General features: G+C 41.6%; 1 protein-coding gene across 1 annotated transcript in view; it reads left to right on the forward strand.

The window, feature by feature from the left end:
• The window catches only part of ME1 (malic enzyme 1), a 159,973-nt gene that overhangs the window by 115,346 nt on the left and 24,851 nt on the right, over positions 1–19,776 (forward strand). Inside the window, exon 7 of the mRNA XM_026038409.1 lies at positions 13,408–13,517. Within this exon, the coding sequence (XP_025894194.1) occupies positions 13,408–13,517 (110 nt within the window). The remainder of the gene's footprint in view (positions 1–13,407; positions 13,518–19,776) is intronic.

Here is a 19,776-nt window from a genome sequence, read left to right on the forward strand (position 1 = left end):
AGTCCTGTAGTAACTTMGACGCTTTTTCTTTTTTTTCTTATATGGCCCACTCAGGTTTGAATCGTTTCCTGAAACTGCAGACATCAGACATGGTCAGATTACTATAGCACTGTTTGTAATATATTGTTGTAGCATATATTGTTGTAATATATTCTGTTGTAGCAGAATATGAAGGTAAGATTGCTGTAACCTTATTTGATACTCCCCTACCTATACATTCTTTATATATATATATWAGAAACTTTGACTATGATATCTGCTGAACAATGTCATACTATCACCTATAACTTTCTTTGRAATGTGAACTCCTTCTAGAGCAGAATTCTTTATTTTTGATCCCTGCTTTATGAATTTACATTTAGCCAAATTGTAATGACTATGCTTCTACCTTTGTCCAGATAACAAGAAAAAATAATTTCACAATTTATAACAAAGCAAGTTTTTGTGTCATATGTAAACTTCACTAGTAATGATTTTATTTTTTTCCCTGAGTTATTGATAAAATACTTAAGAGCATCACAGACAAGCATGAATTCCAGTAGGGCTCTTGTTTCCTCCTTCCTTATCATCTCCTTTCATCTAGCTGCCCATGTACCTCTCTTTCCAAGGTATTTATATTTTTTGAATGAAGAGCAGAGATTTTGCCATATAGGTTAATTGCCTGAGTGATCTTAAGAATGCAGATAATGGAGCAGGATGGAAAAATGATCAGATGCTTAAGATGTATTGAAGAAAAACATCCTAGAGCCCATGTAGGTGGTATTCTTGGAAAAGAATCAAAATAAAAACTGAAATTTTTTGATGTCCTTTGGACCTAGATCTGACATAAGACCACAAAGGAGTTGTGGACAGTGATCTACTGTTTTCCAGAGTAATTCCATCCCTTAAGATAGTGAGATTGACTTCAGGCAATTGTAAATATCAAGGCTATTTCTCTATAKGTAAAATATCTCTGACCAGGATGGTGACAGAAATTGCATCATCACAATGTGATTATGAAAAGATTAAGAATTGCTCAGGGTATGTTCAGACTTTGTCAGGACAGGCTTATTTTTGTAATGAGGCACTGTCTTGATACCAACTTGGCAAAAGATCCATGCTTCTTTCTTTCTTCTCWGAGTCAAAATAGAACTGAAAGGGGTTGCCTGATATAGGTCATCTCCCCCACAACCTTGGAAAACCTCTAGGAGTTAGTGCTCTCAAGAACATGCAACTTAACTGATTTCCTTTGGAAGCCTTTAATCCTGTGCTGCCAGGTTCCAGTCTTTTGACACTGTGTGTGGCTGGTGTCCTGGGGAAGCTGATAAACCCTAGACACAGAAATTCTGCCAGTTTCGTAAGATTTGGACCTTCAACATCTCCTATAAGAACGATGGCTTCAAGCTGAGGTCCAGGAGGCCGCTTTGGGTCTGGAACTGTGTCAGAAGAGACCAAGCAGTCGTCATTCTGTCCAAAATACTAAAGTCCATTCAACCATAATTTGTACCTGGAGATACTGCTGGTGTTTTCTCCCAGTTTATGTTATTCTGAATTACCAGTACGTTGCTTATACAGTTCTGTGTAGACTGTGCTGTACACCTCAGGCACAAGATGGGATTCTCCTGAGTGTGCTTAAGATGTGACACTTTCAATTCTTGTCTGCTTTCTCCTGCTCAAATGTCRCTTTAGATCTCATCTCATGCCTACCCCCACCTATTTATATGCCTGAGCCTCTTTTCATGAGTCCTCAACAGAGGTTCTGGTTGAATGGATTCCAAATTAATTTTGAGCTCTTTGCATTTCACCAGGTTTCAAAGGCGTGCATGCTGAAACAATTTCTAACATAAATTATAGCTGCTATAATATATTGGCTGCCAATGGCTAGTGGGGCATATTACAGAATTACGTGGTTGCTGGGCTGCTCAAGAGTCTCTCTCTTGGATGCTTGGTATCGATTTAGGTAATACCCTTTCTCTCCAGGAAATGCTTGAGGAAATTAAGGATTGACTTGAAAATATCCCATGCTATCTAATTAGAAGTGTGGAATTGTTTTCACGTAGCTGAATGATTATATACTGTAAAACTGTGAGAACTATGGAAAAAAATCTCTAATATGATTGGGTAGACAGGAAGTTTTCATATTTTTAGATACAGAAACTTGTAAATAAAATAAATAATTGTAAAAGCTACAAAAACACTCTGTTGTTATGTACTTTCCCCCAGTCTAGGGGAAATATGGGGAGAGCCTTAAAGACCAAACCAATTTCTTCACCATTAAGTGTCATGAGAGTGTATAGTCCCAAATGGCTCCTGAAATATCCTTCCTGAAGTGCAAGGAGCTTGTGGAAGATTAGCAATTCTCTATTGAAGTTGATCTTGGAATAAATGTAATAAAGGTGATTTTATTTTCAACACCATGGAATAGTAACTCCATTGTCAAATGCAGGAGTTTCCAATTAGAGGTTTCATATGTAATCGAGATTAGAGTGGAAGTGCAGCATAGCATACTAAGTTTACTGCAGAACCACTATGGAAAAAATAAGTATGTTCCTAAGATCCAATCCGATTATGTGTCGGGTACCTTCAAGTTCAGTTGTCTTTGAAATTTAAAAGCACTCAGCACCTCACTATTAGCCTGATACATAGAAAACCATCGAAGCTGGTGATATTTAAAAAGAGAGAAAGCTGAAGAATGTTTTAGAAATGTAATTGTTCTGAACACATAGAAAAGCCTTTTGTCTTTTAGAGGAAAAAAAACAGRAAAACATTATTTTTCCTTTTCTTTTTAGTGATGTTGGTAAAGACCATCATGAAATTTGGCATAATGGGATGGATAATGAAGATCTTTCTTCATAGTTATAGTATGGCTCACATAGATGGGCTTCTAAAGATATTAATGTAAATGTGAGTTCCTTTAGCAGTGGAGAAAGCCAATTCCTAATGAAACTTCATTRTAATGGTCTTGTTATTTACATATAAATTATTTGACACATTGCAATTATTTGTGTCACCTAAGTGGACAAGAAATAGGACTTTGCATTAGCTCAGGTGGCCACGCATTCCTATCAAGGTGGGTAGATTTTGGCTTCCATACTTTGGGAGCACATCTGGAGTGCAGACTCCCCCGTGCAATGGAGACATGGACCTGCTGGAGTAAGTCAGCAAAGAGCCACGAAGATGCCTGAAGGACTTGAGCTTCTGTCACATGAGGAGATTTTGATGGGACTGGTTAGCCTGGAGAAGAAAGGGTTCAGGGGATTTGATCGAGGTTTAGAGATATCTAAAAGGAGATTGTCAAGGGAATGGGCCAGGCTCTTCTCCCGGGGTGCCCAGTGCCAGTACAAGGGGCACAAACTGAGCCAGAAGTAATTCTGCCTTATATCTGTAAAAAGATACCCTTTTACTGTGAGGGTGAGTGAGCTGTGGAACAGGTTGGTCAGAAAGGTTGTGGAGTCTCATTTTGGAGATATTCAGAACTCAGCTGGACACATTGTGGGCAACCTGCTGTAGCTGAGCCTGCTTGAGGGGGTTTGGGTCTGCAGAGGGGCCTTTCTGCCCCAACTAGTCTGTGGTTCTAGAGTATTCAGGGGTAATATTCTTTGTTCCTTAAGTCAAACAGTAAATTCTACACTTACGATTTTGGTGGTCTAACCTCCGCTATGCATCTTTTAACAAGTATAATTTGTGTGGGCTGTCAATAGGATATTTTGATGCCTTAGAAATACCATGAAGTGTTTGGGGAAGGGGTAGGGTGCTGYAGAAGTGATCAAGTAGTCCGTAAATGCCAGTATATTTAATCTGTTTGGACTGCTTTAGGAATTCCTCCTACAGACTTCTCTTTGACATTTCCAAACAGTCTGTGCATTTGGCACTTTAGCAGTCGAGGCGAAAGCTCTCAGCAGTGGAAGCAAGATTTCCATCTGCTCCTTTACCTTAGGTTGTGGCAGGAAAGAGCAGATGTTGGGCTGCCCCAGGCTTCATACTAATTGTGCTATCCAGTTGCATCCTTTCTATTGGAGAAAATATCTATACACTCATGCAAATTTAATCTAAAATATAAATAAGTGCAGATACCTTGTTTTAAACTGATGAAACTAGATTGAAATCCTTAGGATCTRGCAAAAGATGGAGTATTTTTGCAAAGTGGCACTGCAGTTGCTATAATTGCTCGGGCTTAATTCAGTAAGGTATCAAAGCATATACATCACTTAGAGCAGGGGAATAATCCTTTGGACCCAAGTTGGAATTCTCATATGTGAAAGTGCCTTAATAAATCAGCCTTTATTATGACAATATTTTTAAATGTTATTAGACCCAGATACATAAGCAAAAAATAAAAATGTTGATCTGAAATTGAGGCAAAGATCCCTGCTCATTGTTGTTACTCTAGTGCTTGCTTTTTTTTTTTTTTCCCTCCCCCAAAAAAACATTCTCCCACCTTTTCTTTTTGGAAGGTAGACTACTATCTGGGCAATAAATATTTGAAAATTTATTCTCTAGAAAATACRATACAACTTGTATAAGCAAAAGTAGTCATATGGGCTATGTTTCAAAACACCACCTTAAAATACATGCAGAGAATGCAAATATTATTTGTGCAACTAAATGGGAACCTTTCTATTTTCTAAGTGCAACTCACATTTTAATACAGAAATCTGAGCGCTGGCCCAGACAAAAACTTGGTGTGCAGATTCGGGAATCCTGCAGRGCTTCTTGGAAGATGTATGGGGGACTTCTCTGTGACATTCCTGTTCTACTGCTGCCCACTGTTAAGTGTTGAGGTGCTTGTTGGCATCTCCTCCACAGGGGAAATCTCAGAACTGAGTTTTTCTGACATTTTTGGGGCACTAAATAAAATTCCTGAAAATCTGGGAGAGTCACTATTAATCACTGAATTTTTTAACAAGTGTTTAAAGATTCCCCTCTCAAAGTGACCAACACCCCAATGAAGCCAGATTCAAATAATTAAAGGTGGCTCAGATGCTCCCCTTTAAAGGATTTTACAGTACTTTTCTATTTTTTTTTTTGTTTGTTTGTGTAGCAATTTCTTTCTGGTTTAGTGTGAAGCACCTAGAACTAGAACTAAATCTAGTYGCTACCTTTCAAAAGCTGACGGGCTTCCTGAGGACCACTCCGTATGCTGAGCAGGCAGGGCTTGATGCCTGCCTAGGGCTGCAGCTGAAGATTCATGAGGAACAAAGCTGCTAGGTATTTCCAGATGAGATGTGCTTTTCTCTGGGTTCGCTGCTTTTCTGATTTAGTCTGCTCAGACACTTGACCCATCCATCTGCTCTGTMCCCTTCCCTCTCTCCCCCTGAAGTGTCACAGTGCCTCTTAACATAAAATAAGAGAGGCTGAAAAAAAAACCCCTCAGATTATCTGTCTCAAATCTGCCCTCATCTCTCCTAAATGAATATAAAACTGGGGGTGACTTGAGATTGTTGTTTGCTCTCACTGTTAAAGCAAGTGAAGTGRTAACTCAGAAAAAATGTTAGATTAGATAATAATAGATAATTAGATAATAATAACAATTAGATTAACATTTTCAGGCTCCCAGAGATTTGCTTTGGTGGGCTTAGGTGGGGTCAGTGCACATTCACCTGGGGAGCCAATACACATTCCCGAGAAAACATACCAGCAATTTGATGTGCTATTATTGCACATCCATACAGAACTACCTTTTCAAAGAGGAAACTCAAATTTACAGTATAGTTTTTATTTTCCCCCCCTTCTTAAATTTAACTTAAGCAGTAGCCAAGCATGCCTAGCTCTGCACTTCTGAATGTTTATGTCTGCTATGTTTATTTTTGTGCCTATGAAGTAGTCTACCAGCACTGATGACTGTGTCATGTCAGAACTGCATGTATGAATTTTGGCTCATGTCTGACTTGAATGCAATTTCAAAAGCAGGATTTCTTTGCATAACAGGGGTTACTCCATATCACAGCACTGGGTGACTCAGGTATCTCCCTGCCTGTGGGATTTGAATCGTTCTCGCAGGGCAGAGCTGGCAATTTGATGACATCGACATGAGACATGAATCTGACAAGAAGCAGGGTGAGATTTATGGAAAAGAAAGGTGGGTTTATGTAACCAAATCTCTAAACAAGTTGATTTTACTTGGTGCTAGTCTCACATATTCACAGGCCCCAGGAGGTGCATGTCCAAGGAGGGGTCTGGCCAGGGGTACTTGCATGCAGCCCTGAGGCCAAAGGCTCTCATGGCCTCRGTGTTTTCAGGCTTCCCTGTGGTTAGCTTATGTTTAGACACTTCTTTTATACCTTTAAGAGCCAACAGCTGCTCTGGCACGATCCTTTTACCTCAGGATTTTGCTTGCTTCAGCCTCCATAGCTGTTGGGTGAGTCACCTGCCCATTTGACCGTGTGTCCTCCCTTCGAATTTCTTTGGCCTGTGTTCTGGCTTCATGTTGAGCAGCAGGATCAGTAGAGGAACTTCTCTAATCAAGTTCTCTAGTGAGTGACAATATTATTCCTTCAACAGCACTTAAAATTCATGAACATTTAGACAAAGTATCAACCAAAAAGTCTATTTATTTTTACTGCGGTACACTCTAAACATTGTCATGTACCTTTGCTGTAGTTCTCCCACTGAGCAGGATCTCTCTTGACCCCTGCTAATTCTAGTGCTAATTCTAGTACGGGAAGCTCAGGAGAGAGGGAGAGTGATTCTTTGAGAAATACTGGTTTAGTTTTAATCTTTGGAAGGACTTTCAGGTTTGGTTTTCAGTAGAATGCAATTCTGTATCTTCAATTTAAAGAGTAAGTAGTACTTAGTCCGGTGATAGAAAGTGTGATCCAGCCAAGTTTATGAAAAAGKTTTTTTTTTCTAAGAGAAAACTTTTATGTAAATTCTTTAAATGGTGCCTGACTGTAGATAGGGAGAGGATCCATTTTCCCTTGTCTGCTTCTAGGCAGCTTCTAGGACCACCAAATACAAAACCTTCCTTATTCAGCACCACTCTGTTTCTCCACTTTGCTCATTCCAAGACCTGCAAAGTCCACAAATATAAAGTGCTTTTGGAGGGGAAAAAAATATAATATCTATATTCTATACCATCTATTCTATCTATATTCTATTACTAGCCCTTTCTTTTCACTGCCTCCAGGGTAGCAAGGCCATGGCAATGAAGAACCAAACCTGTTCTGGGGAGGGAAGAGTGAGCAGAGAGGTGTTGGAGCACCAGCACAAAGCAGGGCATGAGGCCAGTGCTGCTGCAGCCCTGCTCCTGTGCTGCAGAAAAACAGCTTGGACATCTCTTGGTATTGCTTATATTTCAGAATTGCAGTTTCAGAAATTAGGATGCGTTTTAGAACTGCATACTTCAGAATTGCAGTGCTCTTATTGAGTCATTAGTATGTATTTATCTAACTGATAGTTTCAAGAAAGACTTTTGYAGAGTATATATATTTTAAGGAAATTGTGAATGAAGAAGGAGTCTGCTCCTGTAAGTACTAGGGCAGATGCTAAATGCTGCTGTCTTGTTTTCCGTAGCCTTGTTCTCAGTTTGGAGATATATTGAGACCATCAGGACAGGGACTGGTTTGGAAACATAGAATTGCTAAGAAAAATATTTCTAACAAAGAAAAGGCGTTTTGTAGAGAAAACTAAACGGCTTCCTCCAGGATGGAATTGAAATTTAAATAGAGCCTTTCATGTGGCAAGCTGAGATGCTGACAGCTTCTATTAAGTTATTTTGAAAATCTGTTCTCGTGAAGAATGTGATTTTGAGGAGCAAAGTTGCTCCTTTTTTTTGAGGAGCAACTTCTTTACTGTGAGGGTGACAGAGCAGTGGAACAGGCTGCCCAGGGGGGTTGTGGAGTCTCCTCCTCTGGAGGTCTTCAAAACCCGCCTGGATGCCACCCTGTGCCACATGCTGTAGGTGTGCCTGCTTGAGCAGGAAGGTTGGACTAGATGATCTGTAGAGGTCCCTTCCAACCTTAAATATTCTGTGAATCTGTGAATCTGTGATGTGTCCAACTTTCTGTTCTGATCCAGGACAGAGAGAAAATGAGTTTTAATTTAATGATACCAATACCTCTTTTGAGACGGATTTTTTGTCATAGGACTGACTAGAGCTGACTACACCTTGAAGGGATTTTGGTACCGTGCAGCTGTGGCACATCAGGCTGTAGCCCAGACAGTGTGAGTGGTAACACCTGGCAGAGAGAGTGTGCAGGGCTCTGTTGAGTGTTTCTTGACAYCAACGCCTGTAGGTAGTGAGTGCCACGGAAATCTCTATTCCCCACTGTCAAATTTGGTTGATATCAACCAAGAAACTACAGTTGTACTGGGAGAAGAGGTGCTAGGATGCCTGCTGTGGAGGATGCCTGCTGTGATTGTGGAAGTTTAATTTCCATAGGAAACAAAGTTAAAGGCAGTTTGAGGGAGTGTAGGAGGAGAAGGTCTCCCTCCACCTCACAGTGTCTGCTAGGAGGGGAGGTGGGAAGGCAGCTTTTCTTGAAAGCCTTGGCACAGGGAGGAGATAGTAGTGACCATTACGCTTTAAATCCATTTAAAACAGTGGGATATATGGAAACTAGCAAGCTCCAAGTGTACGGCATAGGCAGGAATGAGCTGATTTCCATATTGTCCTGGGACACTATAAATGGCTCTGGCTGCCGGCACGGCCGACTGACGCATGAGGAGAGGCAGAGAATTCCAGTGTTGCTATCGATTTGGTTTTGCTCCTTCCTAGGAATGAGTGTCAGCAACCACTTCTGATGTTTCTAAAGCTTTTTCAGCTCCAAGCCCACATGAAAAAAAAAAAGAAAATGGGCAAATAAGCTTTTGGAAGCTCTACTGCCTAAAAAGTAACCACTTGTTCCTTTAGGAAGGTTTCCAAAACAATGGCTGGCAGTAACAACAAATGATCCAAATATATTTCCAGAAAAATTCCTGAGCTGTGAAAGTAAGCATGTATTTTACTGATCATATGGTTTGAATTCAAGATGATGCCCAAGCTTTTATAGCTCTCATTGGATTCTTTAGGGTATTCCMTGCTTGAGGTTCTTAAGAGTATAGGTTTGCCAAAATGCTTGTATTATATGCTTGACATGGTTATGGGGCTGTGGACACTCTTCTTCAGTATGTTACATAAAGATACTATCTATAGAATTATTGCAAAGATTAATGTTGTTGTCACAGATGAAAATAAATGAATGTATAAATTGGGCAGACAGTGAATACAGCTAAGCCTGTTACTACCCCTGATTCATTACGTACTTTGTGTATTGGAAACTTTTTTTTTCTGTCAGCCACACATTATTCTGGTGAGCTGGTTCTTTTTAATTCCTCGTCCAATGTTTGCCTTCTGTACTGGATGAAAATGATGATGAAAATACAAAGTTGCGTGTTCGCTAGCACTGTAGTCCACATTCTTTGTCCATGATGGGCTTTGAGTTTCTCTCCAGTTTGGTTCGGATTCAGACTTCTTGTATGACTTTGAGCAAGAGGCGAAGATCCAAGTACACAAGAAGATGTGGGTGACAAAACAGGATTTACCAGGGAAAGCAGTGATCTGAATTATCCCTTTCTAGGGACTATTTATGTTTCATCAGCTGCCATAGTGACAGATGCAAAACAAGCAGAAAGGAGGAATTCACAACTGCAAAACTCATGCCTGCTAGAACCCAGCCATCTTTCCATGACRGTGAAGCCCAAGATACTGCTCTAGGGAAAACATGTTCCAGAGCAAGAAAATTGTTACAGATTCACTAGAAGATTTCACTAGGACATTTGTTAAGGTTGCCAATGGAGAGAATATATTCCTGGTTTTCATTTATTATTTCATTTATTTTCTTAGCTTTGGGTAATCTAGGGCTAGATCTTTTATTTCTTTAAATGATCTGGTTAAGACACTTGATGGCCATCAGGGAGATTCTCCCTTCAATTTATTTTTACCACTTTTTTTTCATGTGAACATGTAGGCTATGTGTGTGTTTCTTCACTTCCACAGTTATCCCGTATGTGTCCCTAAGTCAGAAGTATGTGATAGCTGTGGAAATGTTGTCTCTGTTTGGGACCAGTGATAAGGTGTGATACATTAAATGTGACTCCTGTTTGCAGCACTGTTACTGTATAAAAAGGCCTGCTTGCTCCTGGGACTCTGCTTGTGGTAGGTGGTGAAATTTGAGCTTAGCCCAACACATATGAAACCAAATGAGGCAGATTTTACCTCAGTGCATTCAAGTACAAATTTGGGCAGTTGCCCTGAAGACAGGAACRTGAGCAGTACAGAGAAGACCAGTGAAGACTGTGTTGCTCCTGTTGATACTGGAGTAATAAATGGCCTTTCCTTAAGAACCAGTGTGACATGCCAGACTAGAACCGAGTCCAGAACGYGGCCTCAGCAGATACCATGTGTGGAGTTAAGTTATGACAGGAATCCTTGATTCCTGTGCCCTTGTCAAGGTGCTAGGTTAAGTTCACCACTCTATGCTGATATTGTCTAYGGACTCAGGTAGACAATGATAAACGGCAGGTTTTAAGGTAGGAGTAAAAAAGAAGGAACTGAAGTCTTGATTCACACCTACCAATATGCAGAGAGCAAACAGAGAAGTTATTGAGAGCTGACTTTTAAGAATGAAAATGAGATTATTCTACACAGCCTTTTGAATCAGTAGTAGTAGTTGGGTCTCGCTAGGAGGAAGGGCGTGAATGTTTGCCCCTTCCAAGAACAGCACAAGAAGACTCTTTGGAGTGACCGAGGTGCAGGGCAGTGGTGCGCTCTGGCAGTTTGGCTAGTAACTGAATTTGAACGTAACTGAAYTGTTTGGAAGCTCATTGTTTGGTTAATTGATTGAATTTTGGGAGGAGAATATAGGTCACCTCCAGTACTGCATCTAGTGAAGTTCAAGGTGGATGCTTGGGAGAGCTCTACCAAATGCCGGCCCCTTCTGCAGCACCACACGTTTCAGGAGGAGGGAGTACTGTAGAGCTGATGTAGCAGGGTGAAGGTATTGTCAGCGTGAGAGCAGCTACACACACCTCTGAGAGCACGTGGATATCTAGTATGGGATGTGTCACCCTCAAGTTCTGCAATGCCTTTCTTGTCCTGCCTGGAGCTGCAGGTGCTCAGCTGCAGGCTCTTTGCCTTTAACAGGTACCAGGTAGCCGTCAACCACAAGGATTTAACAGGATTTGAAAAACTGTTGATACCCCTTGTAGCGGATCTCAGTTGTTTGCTTCTAGACCTTGAGCCACGTCGTGTCCCCAGAGGAAATCCAGTGAAGGGAATCTATTCTCTTCAGTGAAGGGAAGTCTGAGTCTGTCTGGAGCATTGATGAAAGATCCTAAGATTGTCATGTCTTTGAAGGCTGTCTGCTCTTTGGGAAGGGATAACATCAAGTCCCTTCCCAAGGATTTGATAACTTCAGATGGGCAAGCAATAAAGAACCAACTTTAACCATTCTGTGATTCTGTGATATTGATTTAATATAATTCCCAGGGTGGCTACAGACAGAAGTCATGGGATAAGAAATTGGGAAATATCAAGCACAGATGAGAAAATGGAACATTATATATGGCAAAATAAAGTAACAGACGTTGGCTTAATGACATCAAAAACTCTCGTAACCAAGTTCCAGGATTCCAGAGTGTTAATCTCATTAGTTTCAATTTATTAGCCAACTGTCAGCTCCTGGATCCTTGTGGAATCACAGAAATTCAAGTCAGATAGTAAATCAGGTTAGAAATCTAAATTAATTATTAAAAAGTAGCTCCAATCTCTTTTCCCATTTGAGCTCGGTTGTGATTTACTGTGCTGAATTACCGACCAGCCAAATTCTCTTTTACACGGTTCTCTGCCGTTCTGCTGCTGAAGAAGTCCAGATTTTTCCACAAAACCTGAAGGTATGCTTATTTTCGGCAGGGATTTCCATTCCTGCCAGTGGAGTCCTGGTGGTTTTGGCTAATTGTACTAAAGCTGTAAATATGTAATTTCCATGGAAATTAAGTTAGTCGCGGGATTTTGTGTGCCTTTTTTATGGTTTACGTATGGTTTAAAGAAAAGCTGTGATGAACACCACAGTTGAGTATTTATAGGGAATTGCCCAGTGTTCATATGTGTTGCTTTTCTGGATGAGATGGGAATTGCTTGACTGTATCCGTTGGCCTTGCACTGTTAACAGATGAACCCCTGTAGCTCAAATAGGCCATGTGCTTTTGAGATCGTGCCCTATTAGTCCCTTTAGGTAGAAAGTTTTTATAGCAACACTCGTGTATTACCATCATATGGATTTTTAGCCTGCCCAGCTTGCTTATATTCATTTTAAAGCACTTAACTTTTCTTGTACTGTTAATTCATGATGGGGAATATTCTTCATGTGCGTATTTCCACATTCAAATAGATGTAGGAAGTTTTAGTATCGACCTTAAATTTTCAGCTTTTGGGAGGTCAATATTTTTCTGTATGAGATTGGCAGTATGCCAGTATTCTGTTGCCGACGTGTCCAGAGCTTGAATTCAGTCTTTACCTAGTCTAGAAACGTCTGTGATATTTTTAAGCAAGCGTTTTAAAATGCCATATGGGGATATGGAGCAAGAAGTGCAGAGAAAACRTTAAGAAATGCTTTAAAGGACTTCAGGATGCATAGCAGGAATATTAAATTGCTTATACTTAACTCTCCTTTTAGGAGTAACCTTATTAGTGCATCAGGTTCATTTCTTATTTGCTAAGTATTGATATATTAGGAGAGGAGGAATTAAGAGCCTAGTGCCAGGAATCTGAAGTTCCATAGCTTTTTTTTTTTTTTTTTTTCCCTTCATACTTCTGTATTTCTGACTTAGATGATTTTAGATGTGTTTGAGGTGCCTGATGCCTGTTGAAGTAACCATAGACACGGGACTAAACTGGAAAAATCCTGCAGTTTGCTCCCTGGTAGCACGGCCTTGGTGTGCAGGGGGGCACGGTTCCTTATCCAAGTTGTTGTCTCTGCTGGAGCAGGGGGTTGGACCAGATGATCTCTAGAGGTCCCTTCCAACCTCAACCATTCTGTGACTCCGTGATTCTGTGATCTGCACTTTATATTTTCAAACTACAGTATTTACAAAAGATATCAACATTTTATAGGACACACYAGCTTGCAATATTACAGAAGGAGGTGGATGAACAACATTGAATCAATTGCTAACATTGATTCTAAGCAAGTCAGAGTTTTACAGCTTGTAACTGATTGCTTGGCGAAGACTTTTGTTGTGATGAAGGCCTCTTCTCCAATCYTTTATTCTTAACTTAGAGCCCAGTACAGCATATTAGCATCTTGCATTATGCTTTTTAGTGAATTTATATGAAAGTAAAAASACAGAAATGTGTTTTTCACAGAAGAGAGTGACTGCAAAGGCCAGTAAGGTTTTGGTGTACAGTTGTGTGTTATTTTATTGTAAACATACCATGTTTTGTGCTTCCAGGTACAGCATGAACTGCCTTATTCAGTTTGAGGACTTTGCTAATGCCAATGCCTTCCGCCTGCTGACCAAATACCGTAACAARTACTGCACTTTCAACGATGACATTCAAGGTGACACCTTCTCTTTCTTCTATCGCGACGCTTGCAAGTCAGAAAAATTGGTCTCAGTCTCTCTGCTGGATGTGTGAATATAGAAATTCTCATATAAATTATAACTTAAGATCTTCATTCAAATGTCAGAGCTCAAGCCYGCACTGTGCTTCCCTGTTTTCTTTGCCACTACAGTGACAACTGCTCTGCAGTTTCTCTGTGCTTCTGAGCTTCCTTGGTAAATGTCAAGCTTTATTTCAGTTCCTAAACTGAAAGCTCAGTTAATCCTCTAATTTCTGTTGAAGTTTCAGGGCTGCATTTAATTTTAGAAGGAAATTATCCCTTTGACTCTGCTTTCCCATCTGAATCATTTGTGGCAGCTGGCATACAGAAAAGATCCAGCAAGAGGCAAGTTGGCAGCAGCAGGAAGAGCCTCGTGCTCTGCGGTGCCTTTGGGAATTTGTCCGGGTCTGCAAGGAGGCGGGGGTGCCCCCAGGGCATAGCCTGCATGGGCAACACTCCCTTCGCTCCCAAGGAAGAAGAGATGAATAGACTAGAAACAGCTGAGGCTGCTCCCGGAGTGCCTTTTTTCCTTATTTTTTATGGAGGAGAGGAGTGGGAAGTAGCTTTCCGTAGATAATGAGGAGCCTGGCTTGTTTCCTTGCAAGGAGGCTGAGCTCAGAAGAGCTGGAGAGGGCAACCAAGGCCCTTGTGCTCAGCTGCCTCTTGCCCCTGCATTTATGTAGGTGGTGGAGACCGTGTGCCCTGACGGTATCAGCCACGGGAGTGTGGCTGCYCTCGTGCTGAATGGCTTGCAGAGACCCTGTGAGCATTAAGAGCRCGGGTTTTCCCAAGGGCATTTTAAAAAGTCGTGCTTGGGACTTGCTGTGGGAGACATGTTGGGGACCCGTGCAAGCTCCCTGGTACAAACAGCCATTATCCCTGCAAAGCGAGGCATTTTGTGAGGTTCATGAGCTCTGGTTTTGTTGTGAGCCTAGCTGAGGTTTATTCCTGCATCTGAGGCAGATTGGGGAAGGCAAATTCCCAGATGGAAAATAAGCTAATTATAAAATGTCGTTTCTCTTTGTGAGGAGCGTGGCGCTTTCTTCCCTGCAGGGCTCGTGTGTAGCCCTGGCTCCAGCAGGTCAGTGCAAATGCAGCAGACCAGGCAGCCTCTGGAAATGTCTCGGACTGTTTGGAGACCCACATTCCAAAGGGAATTTCTCTTTCCTAAYAGGGCAGAGATCTGCACTCTCAGTCATTGAGAGGAGCGACTAGAATGCAGTTTTAAATAAACAGAAGTGAGGCTTTCCCTGCAAAAGTATATGGAATATTGCACCACTAAGCTGGGAAAGTCTTCAGTGTTACTCCAGGTGCATTTTGTAGCTGCTACTTTTTTCCTAAGTTTTCCCAAAGAAAGAGCTGTCTCCACATTCACACCTATGGTAATGTCTGGCTTTTGGCCCCATCAGCAGCTATCGGTCTTCCTTGAAAGTGCAGCCACAATTGATGCTGCTTCTGCAGTCGAATTTCTGACTGGGGGTCTGCTGGTATTTTCATAACTGATGCCTGGGACTTTCAGGTGGTTCCCTGCTGAAGCAGGTACTCTGCTCCCTTCCATTTGTGTCATATCCCCATCGACAGCCCGGCATCATTTCGGTGCTCCAAGAGCTGGCAGCAAGGCAGAGAGAAATTTGAGCCTATAATAATGAATAATGAAAATCCTTCTCTTTTATCATTCTTAAACCTTCTTATTTTTTGGAGGATGAGTGGTGGCTTTTACCCCCTCTGTGATTATGAGCATTTTCACATRTTTATATTTTTGAAATAACTTTAAGATCTCAATAGCAATAATGTTGCCTTAGGGAGAAAGTATTCACTTTTTTTTTTTCTTGGATTCTTACTTGTTTCTGTTCTGAGGAAAGGGCACTTTGYTTCAGGGTTTTTCTCTGGAACACAGAGAATATGATTTTCGGAAACGAAGCTCAGTGGAGGCCTTGGGTTCCAAACAAATGCCTATATCTGGTTCTTTCTAACTGTTGGGCAGCATTTTCCAACATCAGATTATTTTTGATGGYAATTTCCTATGTGGAAAAGATATTAATATTGTAATGCCAACCTCTGAGACATGCAGAAATGGGTGGACTAAAATACGTTGATAAAGTTTTGTTTGTCCTCACTATATCTAGGGTGGGGGGCATAAGGAGAGTATTGGGGTTTTCTTAAAGAAGTGACATGCTTTTTACCCCTCTGACAGTCCTACCTTGGCATGGAGCAACCCTGGGAAATGAATGGGGATCGTGCCACGAAACGGAGCCGTGCAGTGACGGGGAGATGCCCCGGCCTCTATGGGCCTCCCTGGAGGGAGATGGGGCTGGGAGAAATCCATGATTTGGGAAGCTGAAAATCCCCTCGGAGAAATGAATCTGTTGCATTCCCTTGCAGGGTCTGGTGCTGCACAAAGCTCATAAGAGAAGTTAAAGAAGTTTTAGATGCACAGCCAAAATTGCCCTTACTTGCTCAAAATGTCCCAATGGAAAATGACAAACTTCAGCGGTGTAAGCCAATATATTAACACTGCTCCCATATATGCAGTACAATTCTGCAGGTTTTTATGTGAGCATTATAGCTCTGCCTCTCCGTGCCCACGGATGCAGCTTTCCCCCGTTACGGGCACAGAACCCGCGTGGCGAAGCCAACAGAAACAAATTCCAACCCAGTGCCGTCGCTCTAAATAAATAACTTGAGTATCCGGCGTGACTTTAGATGTCACTTGTTTGCAACGGCCGGGCAGTTTAATTGCAGCAAAATTTTATTACAGAAACAGACCTGAGGAAGAACAGTGAGCCCAGGCAATTTAAGACTATCATTCCATCTTCCACATGTGTTTTGGATTAAAATATAGGCTAAACGTTTAGCAGACTGTACCATGTGAATAACCAGGACAACTAGCTGAAAATTATGTTGTGACCGTGTTAATTTGAAATCAGAGTAATTMTTAGAAATCAGAATGTCCCTATGATAAACTTTTTAGCACTTAATTCTTTTTAACTTTGGAAGTGTTACATCACTTTGGAAGTGATACAAAGTGTATCTGGAAATTCCAATTCTTGAAATCAATTTTTTTTATTATTATTGTTTAAGATGATGGAGGTTTTTTCCACTTCATTCTCTGACCAAGAGTTTGGGCAATGAGATGTTCAATGATACGTAGTAGCTCACATTGTGGTATTTCAAATGTCAAATATTTGATATCTTATACCTCCAGTTCTGATACTAAATGGACTACAGAAAACCTCTTCCATATCATGAAATGAAGCAGATTTTYGTTATAACTTAAAAAAAGGAAAAAAAATCCAAGACATTTAATCTAAGATTACCTGCAGAATATTTTTCTTCCAGTATGTGCATGATATCACCTGCCTAATGGGATTTCTTGGTGGTAAATTTTCAGGAAAATGTGTGTTTTCAAGTGAATGCCCCCCTGTAGCCTTTATGCACTTTTGTGGGCCCTTTGGTGCCCTTTCCCCTGCATTCTCCTCTTCATGTTTCCTCCTCGTGGCTGACTTTCTGTATCAATGATARCTTTTGTTATGCAGTAAATATGCATGTGGATTGCCAAAACCCAGCCCCCTAAAGGGCAGGAAACACTTTTCCAGTGTCAGTCCCACTGGGAAGGATGTYGTGGCCTGAGAGAGCCTCCGTTTGGGGCAAAAAATCATCATCCAAAATCAAGAAACCCATTCAACCCTCCATCTCACCACAGCTGAGCTGCCACTTCCCTGCACTTCATGAAAGAAATAGCTGCAAATGCAGTCGAGTTTAAACACGGTATGTGACATGCTAAACATGCAACGTGCTAAAGCTCAGCCCAGTGCAAACGCACCAAGGGCTGGTCCTTGAAGAAGGCCCAATCTTGGCTTTGCCGGAAAATTCCCTCCCCTCTGCTGCCGGCCAGGCCTGCATTTGGTTCCGTGCACGAGGAGCTCGGCAAGGCAGATGAGGCCAAGGAGCGGGAGGTCCCCTCTCTTCAGAGAGTATTATTACAAATTATTATTATTATTATTAACTTTATTATTATTAACTTTATTATTATTATTAACTTTATTATTATTATTAACTTTATTATTATTATTAACTTTATTATTATTATTAACTTTAAATAATAGGCAAATATTTCAGGGCCGGAGCGCTGGCAGATGCTGAGCTCCAGAGAGCTTCACATACCAACCCAAGAAAGGCCTGGGCCTCTAGGATTTCCTGTGACATATTGGGGCTTGATTGTGTCATTTATGGAAACAAGGAGGGCTAAAGAAACTTGGACAACAGACAAAGTCTCGATAATGAAGAGCGCTCTTTGAAATTTCACATCTAAAATCATTTTTTTTCCAGATTTTGCAGAAGGATTCATCATCCTAGGAAACCAGTGTTTGTTTGCAGAGCATCTAGCACTTCTTTACAAAAATATCCTCCTTTCTTAAGCTTGTGATTCTTGAGTTTGGGGGAGGAAAATTGAGGCGGTTTCCAAAATAACATCGCTGGAGCTGCTGYATTTTCTTCGGCACGCAGCAGATTTAACCTGTGCCCTGGTGGGGAGGCAGGGAGAGGGAGAGCTCCTGCTCTCCTCCTTGTCACGATGGCCATGGGAAAAGCCGCCTCTGCTCTTTACCGTTTACGGGACCCAACAGCTCGCTGGGGATTGCATTTTGATTCCTCCCAAAAGCTGGAGTCAGCATTCCCAGGGAAATTCCGTGTCCTGCCGTTGGTGAGGGCAGTTCTGGGTAAACAGACGGGCTATTCAGGCTGCTCGTGCCGTGCGGGGGAAATGGGGCCGGCCGCACAGCAGCCCCACAGAGCCGGGYGGTTAGGCTGGCACAGACAAACGGCTCAGTCGAGCAGATGGACTTTTAAAATGCTGGGTTTAGAGCAATTTAGAGCAGTTTGGAGCATGGTTTGTAAGAAATGCAATGTTTAAAGCCTTTATGCGTTCCTCCTATAACCTCAGTTGTGAATCCCCATCCACATCCCCATCTGCAAACAGAGCAAAACCTTTTTGTTTCTCTGTTTTTTCTCCTTAAAATGCAAGATTTATCATAATAGAATTTGCTGAAGCAGCAGGTACAGGTAGTGCAACTGCTAATGGCTAATGATGGGCATAATGTGGTGCATAACGTGGTGGGCAGCAGTGCTTCAGTCCCATGAGGATAGGTAGGTGCCCAGCATTCCCGGTCATGATAAATCCAGTTTTTGCAGTGGGACCACGTGTGTATGAAGCTTTGGAGGTCCCATCTTGCAGGGCAGCTTCCACAGCTCCCACCATCTCCTCTGAGGATGGCAGGGGCTGCTGTAGCTGCAGCCTTGTGCAGCTCCCAGCAGATGGAGTGGGCTTCAAAAGCTGGGAAGCGGCCTTGGAATGTTGCCTTTGGAGATGGTTTTCTTTTTCAGGAGACCAGGTCGGCGGAGTGAGGAATCAGACATGYAGTGCAGGCTACATCCTCCTCTCCTGCAAACACAGCTGGGTAACATGAAATAGAAGAAAGCATTTGGCATCCAAAGATGGGATTTTGCTGAGGGCTGTGAGGATTGGTTGGGGGAGAACCAAGGGATATTTAGAACGCAGCCTCACATCTTGATTTCTTCATTTTTGGCCATTGCCAATTTGGCATTTGCTGGAGCAAGACTTCATTTCATCTGGGAAAGGAAGAAGCTAGCGGGGATATTGAAGTGTGGAAGTGCCTCAGCCGGACGGTCGTTGTTCCTGGAGCCGCGGCTCGGAGGAACCTCTTCTACTTAGAGATGAGATGAGTAGAGAGTAGATGATCTCACCTCTCTGCGCGAGAAATAAAAAGACTGAAAATGACAACCTCATATGGTCGAAACATCCAGTGGGCTAAGTCCAGTGACAGAAAGGAAAGCTCTTAATCAAAAGCATGCAACAAACTCTTTCCTTAAGTTCTTCTGTCACCTGTTTTTGAACTGTTCAGGTAGATCTACTTTAAAAGGTAAATTTATGAGGGACTTTCTAACTTTAAAATGTATTCTTAAATTTTAGAAAGGGKTACATTTTATTATAAAACATAATAATTCATCAAACTCGGCAGATCCTATGTATAAACAGCCTATTTAAGCCCAACTTTCAACACCCAATTGATGCMTTTAAGCAGATGATTTTGTGGAGTCCTTGAGGCACGTTTAAGGATCTTGATGAGCTTTAGATTTGTAGAAAATATGCCTCATGTATTTTAAAACAGCAGCATGTGTGTACAATGACTGGAAAGAT

Source organism: Nothoprocta perdicaria, unplaced genomic scaffold (genome assembly GCF_003342845.1).
Source record: "Nothoprocta perdicaria isolate Ctin4 unplaced genomic scaffold, notPer1 scaffold_21, whole genome shotgun sequence".
Taxonomy (NCBI): Eukaryota; Metazoa; Chordata; class Aves; order Tinamiformes; family Tinamidae; genus Nothoprocta; species Nothoprocta perdicaria.